This window comes from Pseudopipra pipra, chromosome 4, assembly GCF_036250125.1.
Source record: "Pseudopipra pipra isolate bDixPip1 chromosome 4, bDixPip1.hap1, whole genome shotgun sequence".
Classification (NCBI taxonomy): domain Eukaryota; kingdom Metazoa; phylum Chordata; class Aves; order Passeriformes; family Pipridae; genus Pseudopipra; species Pseudopipra pipra.
In genome coordinates, this window is record NC_087552.1 from 20,478,622 (window position 1) to 20,494,263 (window position 15,642).

The window sequence follows — 15,642 nt, forward strand, 5'->3', positions numbered from 1 at the left end:
GCATTGCAGGGAGACTGGAGTGGTGTAACTGCTGTTCTGTTGATGCTGATGTTGTAAAATGCACCTGCTTGGGCGGAAGACTTGCTGTGCTAAGAGATCTGAAGCTGTGCTGTGAAGTTGGAGCCTTCAGTCTCTTTTTGTATGCTTTGTGATGCAACTCTTGGGGAAGAAGGTGAAAGACCAACATCACACCTTACACAGCAGTCTATCGCTTCGCTAGCAACACTTGCACTCTCCAGGAAAAATCGCTTTGCTCACCTGTGAGAAATAGAAGATCTTTTGCTTCCAGAAGCAGAGACATGGCCCTGAGGTGCTGAAATCCTGCCTGTGTCATTTGAAGTGCTACATGCAACTTGACCCCCTGGATAGGAAAAGGGAAGAGTAAAAGCATGATGGAAATTGTAACTCCAAGACTCTTTTGAAAATGATAGTGAATCACAAGCATCCTTTCTTTGTCAATCCTAGAGTGGGGACTTTAGAAGTGGCCTGAATTTTCAAACACAAGGGCCAGATTGCTTCCAGATTCTCCAGAGTCCTTCAGAACTGGCACTTCCACAGGAGCAGAAAAAATACTTGGACACAAAGCCCTCATGCTACAGAAGCCATTGTAGCACCGAGCTTTGTACACTTGTTGTGACAACCTGTTTGCTTTCTCACAGCCATCAATAGAGGGATGAGGCTCCTCACATGGCTCCTTCAGGAGCACGCTGATTAGCAGCACAAAATCCTAACTGTAGATTCCTCTTGCCTAGAATCAGAGGAAAATTCTACACACTGGGAGGACAGCTGCTTCTCTTGTGGTCTCTGTGCTGATGTACAGAGATGTACAGATGGAAAAGTGAGGATAGGCTAACAGGGCATAACACATGTACACACCTATGCAGGTATGTGTACACTATATATACATATAATAGATGGACATAACACACATGTATACATATAATGGAGTATAACTTATGTACACACATCTGCAGGTTCACAGATGCACAGTAAGGCAGTTCTGTTTCTCTCAACACAATTCAATCCTCACACGCTGCTCGCAAGAACCACGGCACAGAGAACGCAAGCCCTTGCCAAAGCTGATCTCCCTATGCAAGCACAGAAATACCACAGAATTTAGGCATGGATGTTTATAGCAAAATTTGTCAAAAGCTAATCAAACATCTACAGTGTTGAACACTTCAAACTGTACTAAACAGAATCACTCCGGGGGAAACCATGACTTCTAGGTGAGTAATTTGGCCGCCACAAAACACCCAGCAAGAGCAGAAAATTTGCTGCAGTAAACATACAAATTGCAAAGCACGTTCTTCATGAAGTTTGATGAAGCCCTGTGTCAGTTAATTGGCTGGTGGCTTCTAGTGAAAGATTTCTAGGGCATTTATTTCCCAGCTAGTTCACAACAGCAGAAAGATGTCCTGCCAGTGCTCATTTGAAAGACTTAGACACGTTCATGCTGTTGGACATGCTTCCTAGTATATATAGGGATGAATTTACTTTGTGTCTTTAAATTGCACTTATTCTTTGGACAAAAGGGAGGAATATGCTCAAAGCTGTGTCTGTAGGTCCCCTCACCTTGCAGGGTAACTAAGTATGAATGGCATATCAGTGGAGTTGACCTTCCTACGTCGGATTCCATTTTTTTACACCTTCTCTTTTTTTCTTCTTTTCTACCTTTTCCCACTGCTTTTCCCTCTGCTTGTCCTGACTGTGAGAGGGGCAGAAAATTTTCAGAACTTTTTCTCATGCATTTCATAGATCGCTCTTTTCTTATCCCATTCCTAATGTTTACCATATATTTTGTATTTACAGGATTTTATTAAGGTCTTGGCAAATTTGACATTTATGAGCTCAAGGACCTGCTTCTAACCTCTACCTTTGCCTGCCTTGTCTTTTAGAAGAAACTAATGTCAGGCTTTCCACCCTTCACTATGAGTGTCTTTCGAAAATTAAAATGTGCTGGTTTTGCAAAGACAGAATGTACTGCAAAAGGGATCCTAATTCCCAACTTGTAGATAAGTGCAGCAAAGCAAAACCACACCAAAGGTTCTCGAGGTGTAGAATAAAGCCTCTCTCACTTTTAGAACTCTAGATTGCTGCAGTGAACATTTCAAAAGGCATGTGACTATAAACCTGCTTATTAATTTTAGACTAAATGCAATACAATCTCTCATGTAGCCATAAAGAACAGGACTAATTTTGTACTTACATTTTTATTTTAAATTAACAAATCTGTAAAGCTTCAGAGATATTGTTTGTGATTTCCAGATTTCCTTGCTGAATTCAGGTGTATTCTTAAAAATAAATGGACGGGTTCTTTTGTGGTTTTGGTTGTGGAGCTTACATCTGATCACAGAGACACAAGATTTGTTCTCTCTGGACAGATTTAGGACAGTTTTGTGAAGAAAAACAGTACTTATTTCCATCTCAATACGTTTCCAGTATTGCACCTCAGACCAGAGGTGGCTTAAGGTCTGTGGGGACCAAAGTCTGGGCCCTGGTTTTGCAATGTTCCTGTGGTGCGATTTGCACATAAGATCACAAGGTTTGGACCTTATTGTCTCTAAATCCAATCCTCTCCGATCCAGTTTCTGCTACTTCCTTTTTTCTCTTTACTTCAGCTTTTTCTCTCTTCTTCATTTCTTGAGCATTTGAACTTCTTAATCTTTTTTCCCCTTCTTTTTCCATCAGGCACTCCACTGATGGAAACATATGCCAACTTTTATTCTTCCACAAAAGATGGAGGAACAGTCTGAGCAATTTATGGTCTGTTTCACATGGGGAAGGGAATGAAGCCACCCCAGGCAGTGCTCCAAGAAAGACTGGAGCCAACAAATACGTGAGAACTTTTCAAAGCACAAAGGCAGAATGAGGGAAGGCACCCACTGGACCCGTTGTTTGTGAACAGAGAAGGACTGGTGGGTGCTGTGATGGTTGGAGGCCATCGGGCTCAGCCATCATGAAATCATCATTTGGGATTCTCAGAGAAGGAAGGATTGGGAGCAGCAGAACTCTGGGCTTTGAAGTTTGAGAGTTCTGGGGCTTTTTCATTCCAGCTGGAAGTCCTGACTGGGTACACTTGTCGGTGGTGAGGATGATTCTACAGTCTGCTGTAAGAGTAGAAAGTGGCACACTCCCTGCGAGTAAACTTTTTCTTTTTAATTTATTTTGATTGAGTTTCAAGAACAGGCTGGACAGGGCACTGGTAGGGTCACCTTCACTGGAGGCATTTAAAAGACATGTACATGAGGCACTTGGGGATATGGTGGGCTTGGCAGCACCAGGTTAAAGTGTGTGAACTGATAACATGAGCATTGTTTGCCTGTCGCCTCCTCTCTCCTCTTCAGGACTTTCAGGGGCTTGAAACAGAAAAGAGATTCCCTAAAGAAAGAAAACGGAAGCAGCAAGTTACATCTCACAGGTCTTGTTCTTTGCAGTCAGGCCTTGACTGGTTTAAAAGTGAGAGGAGGATGAGGGTGGAATGATGCTTCTGAATTTTGGAACACTTATGTTCTTTTTGTTTTCCTAAGCCTGCCTTCCTGTGGCCTGTCCACATCTGATCTGTTTGGTCTCTGCCTCATAACTCTCTTTTTTGAAGGGACTTGCCCATTTTGGCCCATTGGTTTCCTCCTCCTCCCACCTTCTAAGTTCTCCCACCTTCTCTTGGAACTTGCTTTTCTTTCGGTCTGTCTTTCTTTACACCCATTATGGCCTGACCTCTGTGCCTCACAGATGTGCACAGGGAAGCTCCCAGGGGTGTGACATAGGACCAAAAGGCTTCTTTGAGCTGTCAGAGCACTGCAGCAGCACACTGATAAGAAGGGACAATTAATACGGGATAAGTAAAGCAATTTTTCATCCACAGAATTTCAATGTAGACCTGGGGCTTTCAGCAAGTGCATCACTTTTCAAATGACACCCTCACCTGTAAGGTGGAGCCCAAGATTTCCTCTAAGCCTTGGGCACTCTCAGCTTGTTTTCCGAGTCCCTGCGTTCTGTAATATTTACAGCAGAGAACCTGCAGAGCTACAGGAGCTCAACAAAGAGACCTCCTCAGCAGCTGTGGTACACCCCAGTGTAAGGAGTTGGAGAGCTGAAAGGCAGATTTGTTACCACACAGTGTTCCCTGGGAAGCTGGGAATCAATTGTATCGGGGTGTGCCTTTGAATCACACACCAGTGATCATTGCACCAAATGTGTTTGCCTTACTAAGCACTACAAGCCCAGGATAAAGCTTCTAAAGGACACTCTGTTGTCCACCACCAGAGGACAGTCCCTTGATGTCTGCACTAAATCACCAGGGAAACAAGCTAAGCCTCAAATCCTTATTCCATGGAAGGGTAGAGCTCATTTCCAGAGGAGTTTTGTGCCCTTTCTTTCCTTCCATTGACATTCCTTTCTTTTCTTTTTCATGTTGGGTCCTGCTTTTAGCTCTAGATTTTGATAGAGACCAATTGCACCTGATTTTCATGGGGATGAAATGTCTGCAAGTCATCCTACAGCTAGTGTGGGATCTTGGGGCAGATCTGTGAGGCTGCGGTTTTTGGCTCTTCTAAACCCACAGTCTTGGGCTTTCCCTGTGCAGGGCATTCCAGGGCAGTGGGACAGGCTTCCAGTGACAGAAGAGAATTTTCCAGCATTTTTTTGGCATTAGCTGTAGAGAACATTCAGGGGCTCTGCATACATCTGCAAGCAAAGCTAGAGCAGCTGCTGTTGTGATGTCACTGGAACCGTTGTCCTGGTGCACGGACCGTTGTCCTGGTGCATGGAGTGTTGTGCTGGTGCACGGACCGTTGTCCTCATGCACGGAGTGTTGTGCTGGTGCACGGACCGTTGTCCTCGTGCATGGAGTGTTGTCCTGGTGCACAGACCGTTGTCCTCGTGCACGGGAGCCTCCATGTGCACAGTGTGCTTGGCGTGCTCGTTGCAGGAGGGTGCTCCTCGTCGAGGCACTCACCTCCAGCAGGCTGCACTTGGACACCAGGGGTGTCCTTTTCTTCCTTGGCGTGCACAGGCTGCGGAATTCTTGCCCAGCATGGCTAAAGTCTTCCATCGAATCTGTGCCGCCTTTCGCCGGGTTTTTCCTATGGCCTATGCTTTTTGTTCCCACCCAGACAAACCCGGGCTGCTGACCCATCTAGCAAGTAAGTAGAGGTTTTCTCCAGGTGCAGCCAACCTGGCTTTTGGATCAATGTGTTGTTTATGCTGCCCCTTAGTGACTGCGTTGTCTTTGAAACCAAAATGCCCCACAGACACCATGATTTTGGTAAAGCTCATGTCAGGGGCATCAGCTCCAAAGGGGGTGTCTCCAGCCATTCACGGGGGTGTGGGCAGCATTTGCAATTGAACCCACAGGGTTCTGTGCCCTACACAGGTTAGTCCATGGCAGTGGAGTCTGTAATTTCCTCAGTTGTTGCTTCAGCCAATACAACTTCCCAAATGCAGATTGGCAGAGCTCCTCAGAAGTCCCTCTAAAGACTGTGCAGTTCTCTCCAGTTTTTCCCTAAATTCCATCATTCATAGGTTGGAATGTGTGACCTGCCACAATGTTTGCTCAAATAGCTCTTGCTTTGGTGATGAAATGCAAAGTTGAAGCAGTGTGTGGTCCCAAACTTGGAAGCTGTTTGTGTGCTGTGTCAGAAGAGAAGTGTCATGGCTAAGGGGAAGTTGGGGGCAGCTTTATTGGGGAAAAGAAAAGCAAAGAAGAGAAAGGAAGGGAAAAAGGAAAAGGAAAAGAAGAAAGGGAGGGGGAGGGGAAGGGGTGGGGCAGTGGGTAGGGGAGGGGGTGCGGAAAGGGGTTGAGGGGGCAGGGTGAGGGGCGGGTGAGGGGGCGGGGCAAGGGGCGGGTAAGGGGGCGGGGTAACAGGAGAGGTGGGGGCGGGGCAAGGGGCAGGGCAAGGGGGCGGGGCAAGGCAGGGTGGGGCGAGGCGAGGCGGGGCGAGGAGAGGAGAGCTGTTTTAGCTCTTGGGCACAAGAAATCAATGACTGGGAGGGGGAGGAGCAGGGGAGGGGCAGGGTGCAGGGCGAGGGTGGAGATGAGGGATGGGGCAAGGGGTGAGGTGAGGGGTGGAGAAAGGCAGGGCAGGGCAAGGTGGGGCCAGGTGAGGCGAGGTGAGGCGAGGACAGCTGTTTTAGCTCTTGGGCAGAACAGAATCAATGACTGTCAAGGGACAATGTGCCTTTTCTTGACCAAGTTTCTCTTCATTTGATTTAGAATAAGAAAAATAGAAACTGCCCTGGCAAAACAGGGCAGAAAACTAGGCCCAAGAAGATGTAGCAAAACAACAACCTGCTATATTGTGCTCTTCTCTTGCTCCCTGTGTGAAAGAACTGTGCTACTGAAGGGATGTTGTGAAAGAAAAATGCTCTCCGTTTGGGTTGACTTTTTCCATGGGATTCCCCACAACAGCCAGTTTTCTAACATCTGCTTCATTTTCCTTTCCCCATTGCAGGAAAATATGTGTTTAGAAACAGAAGAGGCCGTCTTTCGGTGAGTGACAAAGTAACCCTGACATTCCTAGCCTTTCAGCAGCAAGCCCTGACCTTCGCTTGTTGCAATCGACTACCAGCCCATCAGGCAGAAACAGAGTCTTCTTCAGTGTCTTTGCATCAGCAGAAAAGGCTTCCCTGGCTATTTTTTATTTGTCTCTTGGAAGCCTTTTAAGTAGATGACAGTCTGGTTTTGCAGACAGAAAGTTTCTTGCTGCTTTTAGCCATGGGGGAACAACAGCAGTTCACAACAAGATGCACTGCTGCCTAATTAGCCCCCTTGAACTTAGCTGGAGCAACTTAGAATCCCTTTGCTATCAAAGGTTATGATTTCTCCTTAGTACAGCTGGATAGATAGCTGCATAGAAATAAGGTTCTAAATGATATGTGACTCCCTGTTGCTCACACTGCTGTCTGTCCACAGAGGAAACTACCTCGAGCTGACCCTCCTCAGGCTCCTTCTCTTCCTTCCCTTTATGAGGATACAGAGGAGGAAGACAACAACGAAGCTCCACCTGTTGTTGCACCAGAGCCTGAACAGCCAAACTCTGTAAGAGCCAGCTTTGCCTAGCACTCTCATTACTGTAATTCAGAGCTGCCTGTTTCAGACCAGACAGCACTTGCCCCTCATGGCTGAAAATCCTGAGGGCTGGAATCCTACCATAACAAAGTGTTTCCTCCCCCCCAGCCACTGACACCTGGAAAATGGGTTCTGAACTTTCAAGTTCAGTCATTGTTTTCCTGGCATTCTGACAGGGCCCACAAATTTCTCTCTGTATGGGATGTGAGGTAGCCTTGTGTCTGTAAATGGGGAGACACTTAGCCTGCAGTGTCTGTGCAGCCTCCCTGTCACCAGCGGAGCGAGCGCTCCAAAGGCACAGTTCACAGCCTTGCTGCATGTGGATCCCTGGGAGAAACTGTCCCATGCAGGTCCCTGCCCTCCTCCATGCACTATTTAGGGGGCTAAATGGACACTTTAAACTACACCCATAACTTTTACATGACCAAAGTTGGGTGAGAAGAGTCCTACGCAGCTCGGTCATGGCAAGAGGAGGTCGGTCTCTGAGAAGGGCTGGAACTTAATGGCTGTTCCCTAAAGCTTGAAATACTGATGAGAAGTATCTCTGCAAGCCTCCTTTCTGACACAAACTGATTTCTTGTCACAGACCAATACATGCTCTGGAACAAAATCTTCCACTGCCCTGGAAGCCGCTGCCCTGGAAGCCGCTGACAAAGACAACACTCCCACACCTGAGATCCCCTACATGAGCTCTTCCAGCAGTTCCTGCAGCAGCACCAACGGGCAGCAAAAGACGGTAGAGGATGACAGCCTCAAGAAACTGAGTATGTCTTCTACATTTCTTGCCTCATAGGGCAGTGCTAATGTTCCTAGACAACAAACACTTGCCTTGCTACCTGTTCTTTTCTGTCTCCTCAGAAGGTTTCTCCCTCTTTCTCCCAGTTTCCTGTCAATGTAACTCTTCAAAGGACTGTAGAAAACCAGTCTTTGTGGAAGCCATCTGGACTACAGATCTGCCTCTCTTCTTCTTCTTGTTGTTGTTATTGTTGTTGTTGTTACCCAACTGACTTCAGCTCACAGCCCCAGGCAGAGGAGCTGCAGTTCTGACCTGCTGGAGGCTGGTATTGTCATCCTGAAGTGACCATCTTTCCTTTGTTTTTTTCAGGGAGCATTGTGAGTGTGGGAGATCCTATGAAGAAGTACGTTGAATGGGAAATAATTGCCAGTGGGTAAGTCTGATCACAGTTCCTTCCACAAAGCCAGGTATTTTGCTGGTGCAAGGTCAGGCGGGAAGTCAGACAGGCTCCAAGCATGTTCAGACGCTGCGTTTAGATCCTCCTGCCTCTCAGTGCTGATCCCAATTTAGAACTCTGGCAAGATGGCATCGTCAAAGACAACAGCATGCGGAAAACAATAGTCAGTGGTCAGCAGTATAACCACATCGTTTAGAAACGGAAAACAGAGATAAAAAAGAAACTTTCTTTTGTAGCAGAAGTAGTAAAACCTAATTCAGTAATAGACCCAGTGTCAAGGCAGTTGAGAGGAAAATGCATCCTGATGATGGCAAATGACCTCAAAGGTGGCTGGAGACTGGTTTCCTTACAGGCTGGAGAAAGCCATTTCTAGATCCTTTCCTCAAATGGCCCCTCACATGTGTTCAGGCTTCTCAGAGTAGGGTGTTGCCTGAGATTGGCAGAGACCTTCAAAGGAGGGATCTGAGAACAAAGCAGTTAGAGGTCTGAGCACTCAACAAGGCCAAATGGAAAAAGAAGGAAATATATTCCTTTCCAGTTTTTGTGGACATGCTCCCCCACCTTAGGGAGGGGTCTGAATTAAGTTAATCTGGGCTGTACACTTGAGATTTTCTCCAGCCCTTCATGCTGCACCCAAGTTTTCTCTTGGATACCCTGCATGGCACAGGGCCGGTAGGCTGCTCTGCTCTTGGCTGAAGCATACATGGAGCCAGGTGATTTAGAAACACTCCAGGCAGCAGACATCTCCTGTCTGGGCTGGCTTTCATTCCTTTCTTCGCTGCTGTTTTCTTTGTAGGGCTTTCGGAACGGTCTATGCAGCGACCGACACTGCCACAGGAGGAGAGGTAAGTGTCAACATTCCCAGCAGATTTTGCAGCTCTGAAGTGCTTTCCATTCTGAGGAGAGCTGTGGCTGGAGCTTTGGGTCCCCAGCACATCGTTCCTGCAAAGGCTGTTCCTCTGAAGCGCAGACTAGTGCAGGCCTACGAAATCCATTTGGGACAGCTCTTTGGGGCTACAGCTTCAGACTTCTGAAATCGCATTTCTGGCTGTCAGCAAATACCTCTGGATCTTCTGGGGAGTTTCTCATCCCCCATGCAGTGCTGGGCTTTGGAACTGGGCTTGGATAGAAGTCTGTGAGGGATCAAAAGCCCTAAGCCCTGATCCTAACCCAGAGCATACCCAGAAAATGCCAGAGAGCATGTTCTTTCTTTTTCAATCCAGGAAACAATTACAAATCTAAACTGCGTTCAAGAGTGTTCTTTAGAGTTGTAAAATCAAAATTTGGTCTGATCTTGTGCAAGAGATTTCCCAAGTTAATGGTTTTCAATGTCATTTTAGGTGGCCATAAAGCAAGTGTGTCTCCAAAAACAGCTCAAAAAGGAACGACTTGTCGATGAGCTCATTGTCATGAGGGACAACAAGCATCCAAATATTGTTAACTATTTAGACAGGTAAGTAGTTCAGGTATGATCATGTGACTGTTCCTTTACAGACTGCAAACCAAAGGTTAAAAGACCCCCTTTGGTCTCTGGCAGAGAAGTCAGCTTTCTAGTATTATTTTTTATCTATTCCTATACATTGTATGGGAGGAGAGTGCATTTTGTCTGCATTCATCTTTTCTGGCATGCATTGTTTCAAGTCATCCCTATCTTCCTAAAACAACAGCCTGGAAGTTCATTACTTCCAGGTTGGTTTTGCTCTTTGTTTGGGGTTTCTTTTTAAGTTGATCATATTTTCTGTCTCTTGTGACAACTGCTGATAAATCATCATAGGAATTATTTCCCTGTGTTTTTCACTCCCTTGCCATCTGAGACATCTCAGTTTTCATGGATGTGCCTTTCTCACTTAGACTACACAGGTTCCAAGGAGTGTATAGCCTAGGAGGAATGTCTCTGCATTTTATTCTGTGTTCATTCCCGACTCTTCCAAGAACAGAAATCGACTTTAGTCTTTTAGGAAGGGTAATTTAGCTATGCCCATTCTCCATGCCATTGTTTTCTTCTTTCAGCTACCTGTTTGGAGATAAACTGTGGATAGTGATGGAATACCTAGACGGAGGCTCCTTAAGCGCTGTTGTTAAGGAAATAAGCATGAGTGAAGGAATGATGGCAGCTGTCTCTCGAGAGGTAAGGGATGCCACTGGTGCTTCCAATTGTTTGGGCAGGCTGGGACTTCTAAACAAGCAGCAAGAACAGGAGTGATTTCATGGTTAGAGCTTTGTTTCCGTGTTGCTTTTCCAATATGGAGAAGAAAGAGCATCTTCAGTGAATGGCCTGCCAGTACAACTCTTGCTGTACCCTCTCTCTTTTTTCTTATTTTATTTACTATTGGCAACTTTGCCAAATCATTTGCCTGGACCCTGTCTCTACTGCATTCCCTGCCTCTAAGTGCAAACATGCTGGTGGCAGAATTTTATACTAACAGCAAAGAAAAACAGAAACTCATTTGTCACAGTCCTCAGCTGAAAGGCAGAGCATTCCACCCAAAATGGTGTGTGACAACAATTGCCATTTCTCTTTCCAAACCTCCAAAGGGAATGTGCCTTCCCTTAGAAAGTTAGGGGTTTACTAGTGCAGAGGCAGCAGCAAGCTCTTCCTCTTGACACCACCATGGTTCTGCCAGTCCTCACCGTTCACCTAGAACTGAAATCTTTAAAGCCATTGCCCTTCTTGGGTGAGGAAATCGGGTCATTCATTTTTACTCTCCTGTTTCTTTTTTCTCTCTCAGTGCCTGCAAGCACTGGCCTTCCTCCATTGCCACCAAGTGATCCACAGGGATCTCAAAGGCGATAACATTCTTCTTGGAATGGATGGATCCGTCAAGTTGGGTAGGTGTTCTTGTTCAGCCGTGCTGTTCCCGGGATGGGGCACGTGGGGCTGCTGGAGACTGCCTGCCAGTTCCCAAAAAGCGGTGCCTGTGGGAGTGCAGGGAGCACTGCTACAAGCTGAGAGCACACTTGCAATGTGCAGAGAGGAACAAGGTGTCCTTGGCTACAGCCCTGAGGAAACAGAGCATGGCCGCTTTTCCTGCTGGATTCAGCCTCCTCAGCCTTCTAGTGGGCAATTCTTGCACTTGGTTTCATAATTCAGGCTGGCTTTCATGATACTGGCTTTTGTCCTCAGCTGATTTTGGTCTCGCTGCTCGCATCACACCTGAGCAGAGCAAACGAAGCTCAGTCGTCGGCACGGCTCACTGGATGGCCCCCGAATATCTAACTAAAGAAGAATACGGACCCAAAGTGGATATTTGGGCACTGGGCATCACAGTGATAGAAATGCTGGAAGGAGAACCTCCTTATTTTTGGGAGCTTCCTCACAGGGTAAGGTGCAAATACTACCAGATAACCACTGTCTTTCTCATCTGTCCCATGTTTTGCCTCCATTGAGTAAAAATACCATTCCCATAAGACTGAACCAGTTCAACCAAAGCCAAGGCAACAAAAAAAAGGCCCCAGAGCACATCCACATCCTCTATAGCTTTAGTTGTGTCACTCTTGAAAATAACCTGTAAAGCCTGTAAAGTCCATCCTCAGAGAAGCAAAAGGTGCTTTTGCTGATGGAGTTCCTCCTAACTTGGTCAGCCAATGAAATCAGCTGTCAAGGCAAGATCATTTGGATGTTGGAAGACCTGTGGCTGCACTGGGGCCTTTTTCTTGGTGTCAAAAAATCATTTTGAACCCTCTGCCCAGGAAGAAACTGCCACTGGAAGATGGAGCGACAAAAATGGGGTCTGTGGGAGCAGTTAGGGAGATGAAAGAAAGAGGTAAAGTCCTGTGTTTCCTTTTCCTCCAGGCCCTGCGGCTCATCATTTCAAAGGGGATACCGGAGCTGCAAACCCGCGAGAAACTGTCCCCTGCATTGCAGGACTTTCTGAACTGCTGCTTGCAGGCAGACGAGGACAGTCGATGGTCTGCTGAGAAACTTCTGCAGGTAAAATGCAAAGTGGCTGCCAGTCACACAACTGTCCCATGCATCGGTGTTCTCGTCTGCTAAACTCCAAGGCATCAGGTGCCCCTGCCTCGTATTAATCCCCAGAAGTGCTCTGTTCTCTGATCATTTTGGTGGCCCTGATTTGGATCTAAGGGAGCCTGTTCAGTTTTGTCTGGTTCCTAATGCCAGGAACGGAGCCCTTAAATGGTGCTGGTGGGGGAGGAACCCAATAAAATCAGTGCCTGCCAAGTGATCCGAGAACTTGGCTGTGGGAAGGAAGGGGCTGGGGGCAGCTCCCTGTGAGCCCAAATCCTACTGGGATAAACATTTCTTGGTGACCTTGAGTTTCCTGAAGAGCAGCTTATGCTCCTCATCTTTTTTGACTACTAGAATAGCCCATGTCTTTAGGAAAGAGGAACCTATGTATTTTGAGTTTCCTGAAAGGACCAAAGCCCTGGGACAGCAAGCAGCATTCCCACAGCCCTGGCAGGGCAAATATCCCATTGAGCTTGAGAAAGGGGTTAATAGGATTATGGGTCACGTCTGCCTGTCATAACAAGGTCCTGGACATGAAGACAGAGGTGCAGATGGTCCCCTCAGTCCTATTTCTGCACATTTCTCGTAACCCGAGGAATACTGCTTGAGCTCGTGAGGAACTGAGTTTGGAAAGTAATGGTCCATTTCTCTTCTTTTCCTTTGGGCAGCATCCATTTTTACTCTCAGCCTTGCCCCTCTCCAGCCTGACGACTGTGATCAATGCAGCAAACCAGCTGAGGGAGGCCAGCAGACAGAGGAAGGGTTTTGGCATGCCTTCCTCCAGTTCCATCGATGGGTGGAACTCAGAACAAAACTGAAGGAGCCTCATCCCCGGTGTATACCCTGGGGGAGTTCCACAGAGGAGGGGGCGCTTAGGAGTCGATTAGGGCACAGGGCATCACCACCAGCAGGTGGTGAGCAACTGCATTGTACATTGCTCGTTTTGCTTGGGTTTCATCCCTTTCTCCGTTTTACTACTGTTACAATTAGGATTTGCATTAGTATTACTATTAGTGATTGTATTAGTATTAGTGTTAGTGTTACTATTTGTATTCATATTGGATTTTACTCTGTTTCAATTATTATACTGTTCTTATCTCAACATACAAGTTTTGCTTGGGTTTCATCCCATTCTCCGTTTTACTACTGTTACAATTAGGATTTGCATTAGTATTACTATTAGTGATTGTATTAGTATTAGTGTTAGTGTTACTATTTGTATTCATATTGGATTTTACTCTGTTTCAATTATTAAACTGTTCTTATCTCAACATACGAGTTTTGCTTGGGTTTCATCCCTTTCTCCGTTTTACTACTGTTACAATTAGGATTTGCATTAGTATTACTATTAGTGATTGTATTAGTATTAGTGTTAGTGTTACTATTTGTATTCATATTGGATTTTACTCTGTTTCAATTATTATACTGTTCTTATCTCAACATACGAGTTTTGCTTGGGTTTCATCCCTTTCTCCGTTTTACTACTGTTACAATTAGGATTTGCATTAGTATTACTATTAGTGATTGTATTAGTATTAGTGTTAGTGTTACTATTTGTATTCATATTGGATTTTACTCTGTTTCAATTATTATACTGTTCTTATCTCAACATACGAGTTTTGCTTGGGTTTCATCTCTTTCTCCGTTTTACTACTGTTACAATTAGGATTTGCATTAGTATTACTATTCGTGTTTGTATTAGTATTAGTGTTAGTGTTACTATTTGTATTCATATTGGATTTTACTCTGTTTCAATTATTAAACTGTTCTTATCTCAACATACGAGTTCTACTTCTGATTTTCCTCCCTGTTCCACTGGGGAGAGGGATGGGGATGGGGATGAGGATGGGGATGGGGATGAGGATGGGGATGGGGATGAGGATGGGGATGGAGATGAGGATGGGCATGGGGATGGGGATGGGGATGGGGATGGGGGGGAGCAAGCGGCTGTGTGGTGCTTACTTACCAGCCCAGCTGGTAACTTAAACCATAACACTTCACCAGCACATGATTCTTCAACGAGTCCAACTACTCTGTCACCTTTTCTTCAAATGAGATTTAAAATCTTGGTATCATAAAAATCACCATCAACACACCCGTGATTCATGTAATTCAGTTATGTACACACTGCACTGAGAAGTCCACTTTCTATTTTTAAACTTGGTCCTTCTTAATTTCACTGTGCTCAGGTTTTTGGCCTACTAGTTAGAACAAAAAAGATAAGGCATTCCCTAGCATTAATGATTTCACAGGATCAGAGAGTTGTACAATATCCCAAGTTGGAAGGGACCCACAAGGATTGAGTCCAACTCCTGGCCCCCCACAGGACAGCCCCAAGAATCACACCATGTGCCTGAGAGCATAGTTCAAATGCTTCTTGAACTCTGTCACAATTGGTGCTGTGACCACTTCCCTGGGGAGTCTCTTCCAGTGCCCTATCACCCTCGGGAGGAAGAACTTTGCCTGATATCCAACCTAAACCTGCCCTGACACAGCTTCATGTCATTCCCTCGGGACCTCTCACTGGTCACCACAGAGATCAGTGCCTGCCCCTCTGCTTCCCCTCACAAGGAAGTTGTAGACCACAATGAGGTCTCCCCTCAGGCTTCTCTTCCCCAGGCCGAACAAGCCAAGTGACCTCAGCGGCTCCTCCTAAGGCTTCCCCTCAAGGCCCCTCACCCTCCTCCTGGGCCTCCTTTGGACACTCGCCAAGAACTTCATATCTCCCTTCTATTGGTCACCCACAAGCTGAGGCCGCACCAGCACAGAGGGGAGCAGGACAATCACCTCCCTCTGCCAGCTGGCAATGCTGTGCCTGATGCACACATACGTCTATTTGATGATAAACCCTTCCCAGCAGTTGAGGGGGAACTGAAATCAAACTATTTAGGCAAATTCCGCTGTCACTTCCACCTCTGAAGCTTTTTTGTCTGTTTTGGTTGGTTGGTTGGTGTTTGTATTTCTGTTTCTGTTTTGGTTGGTTGGTTTGTTTGTTTGATCGAGTTCCCAACCTGTTTTTCACTTCATAATAGCCTGTGAAACAAATGGCCTTCGGACACGGGCCGGGTCAGAAATTCCCGCTGCTGCCTGAGGCCAGCACACAAGGCATCAACAGCAAAGGAGAAGCCCTTCCTGAAGGAGTCCCAGCTCCCTCAGGCTGGGCCTAAGGCATCCCGGCATCCCGCCTACTGCCCCGCCAGACAACACAGCGTTCTCAAAAAAGCAATGGACACTGTCAGCATTTAGGCAAGAACATACCTGAAACTCCTTCCCCAGAGATGCTTGCTGCCTTCACACAGAAACACTGAATTTTTAGTGTTATACAGGACCTCGGGAGATTCTCCGGTCCAACCCCTCTGCCAAGACAGGGTCCCCCAGAGCAGACTACACAGGAACATGTCCTGGTGGGTTCT

General features: G+C 46.3%; 2 protein-coding genes and 1 long non-coding RNA gene across 3 annotated transcripts in view; 2 read left to right on the top strand and 1 right to left on the bottom strand.

The window, feature by feature from the left end:
- LOC135412897 (uncharacterized) lies at positions 1–4,889 on the bottom strand. Its single transcript, XR_010430011.1, has 3 exons — positions 3,926–4,889; positions 2,210–3,811; positions 1–361 (listed from the first exon to the last, which is right to left on the bottom strand). It is a non-coding gene; the product is annotated as an uncharacterized LOC135412897 (long non-coding RNA).
- Positions 4,591–15,642, top strand: part of LOC135412896 (serine/threonine-protein kinase PAK 3-like) — a 24,030-nt gene continuing 12,978 nt past the window's right edge. Inside the window, exon 1 of the mRNA XM_064651883.1 lies at positions 4,591–5,144. Within this exon, the coding sequence (XP_064507953.1) occupies positions 4,766–5,144 (379 nt within the window). The 5' untranslated portion in view covers positions 4,591–4,765. The remainder of the gene's footprint in view (positions 5,145–15,642) is intronic.
- Positions 6,899–11,649, top strand: LOC135412975 (serine/threonine-protein kinase PAK 3-like). The gene is made up of 8 exons (XM_064652001.1): positions 6,899–7,039; positions 7,656–7,833; positions 8,175–8,238; positions 9,059–9,107; positions 9,603–9,715; positions 10,273–10,390; positions 10,992–11,091; positions 11,387–11,649. The coding sequence occupies exons 2-8, from the start codon at positions 7,755–7,757 to the stop codon at positions 11,647–11,649; spliced, it is 786 nt and encodes a 261-aa protein (XP_064508071.1). The 5' UTR covers positions 6,899–7,039; positions 7,656–7,754.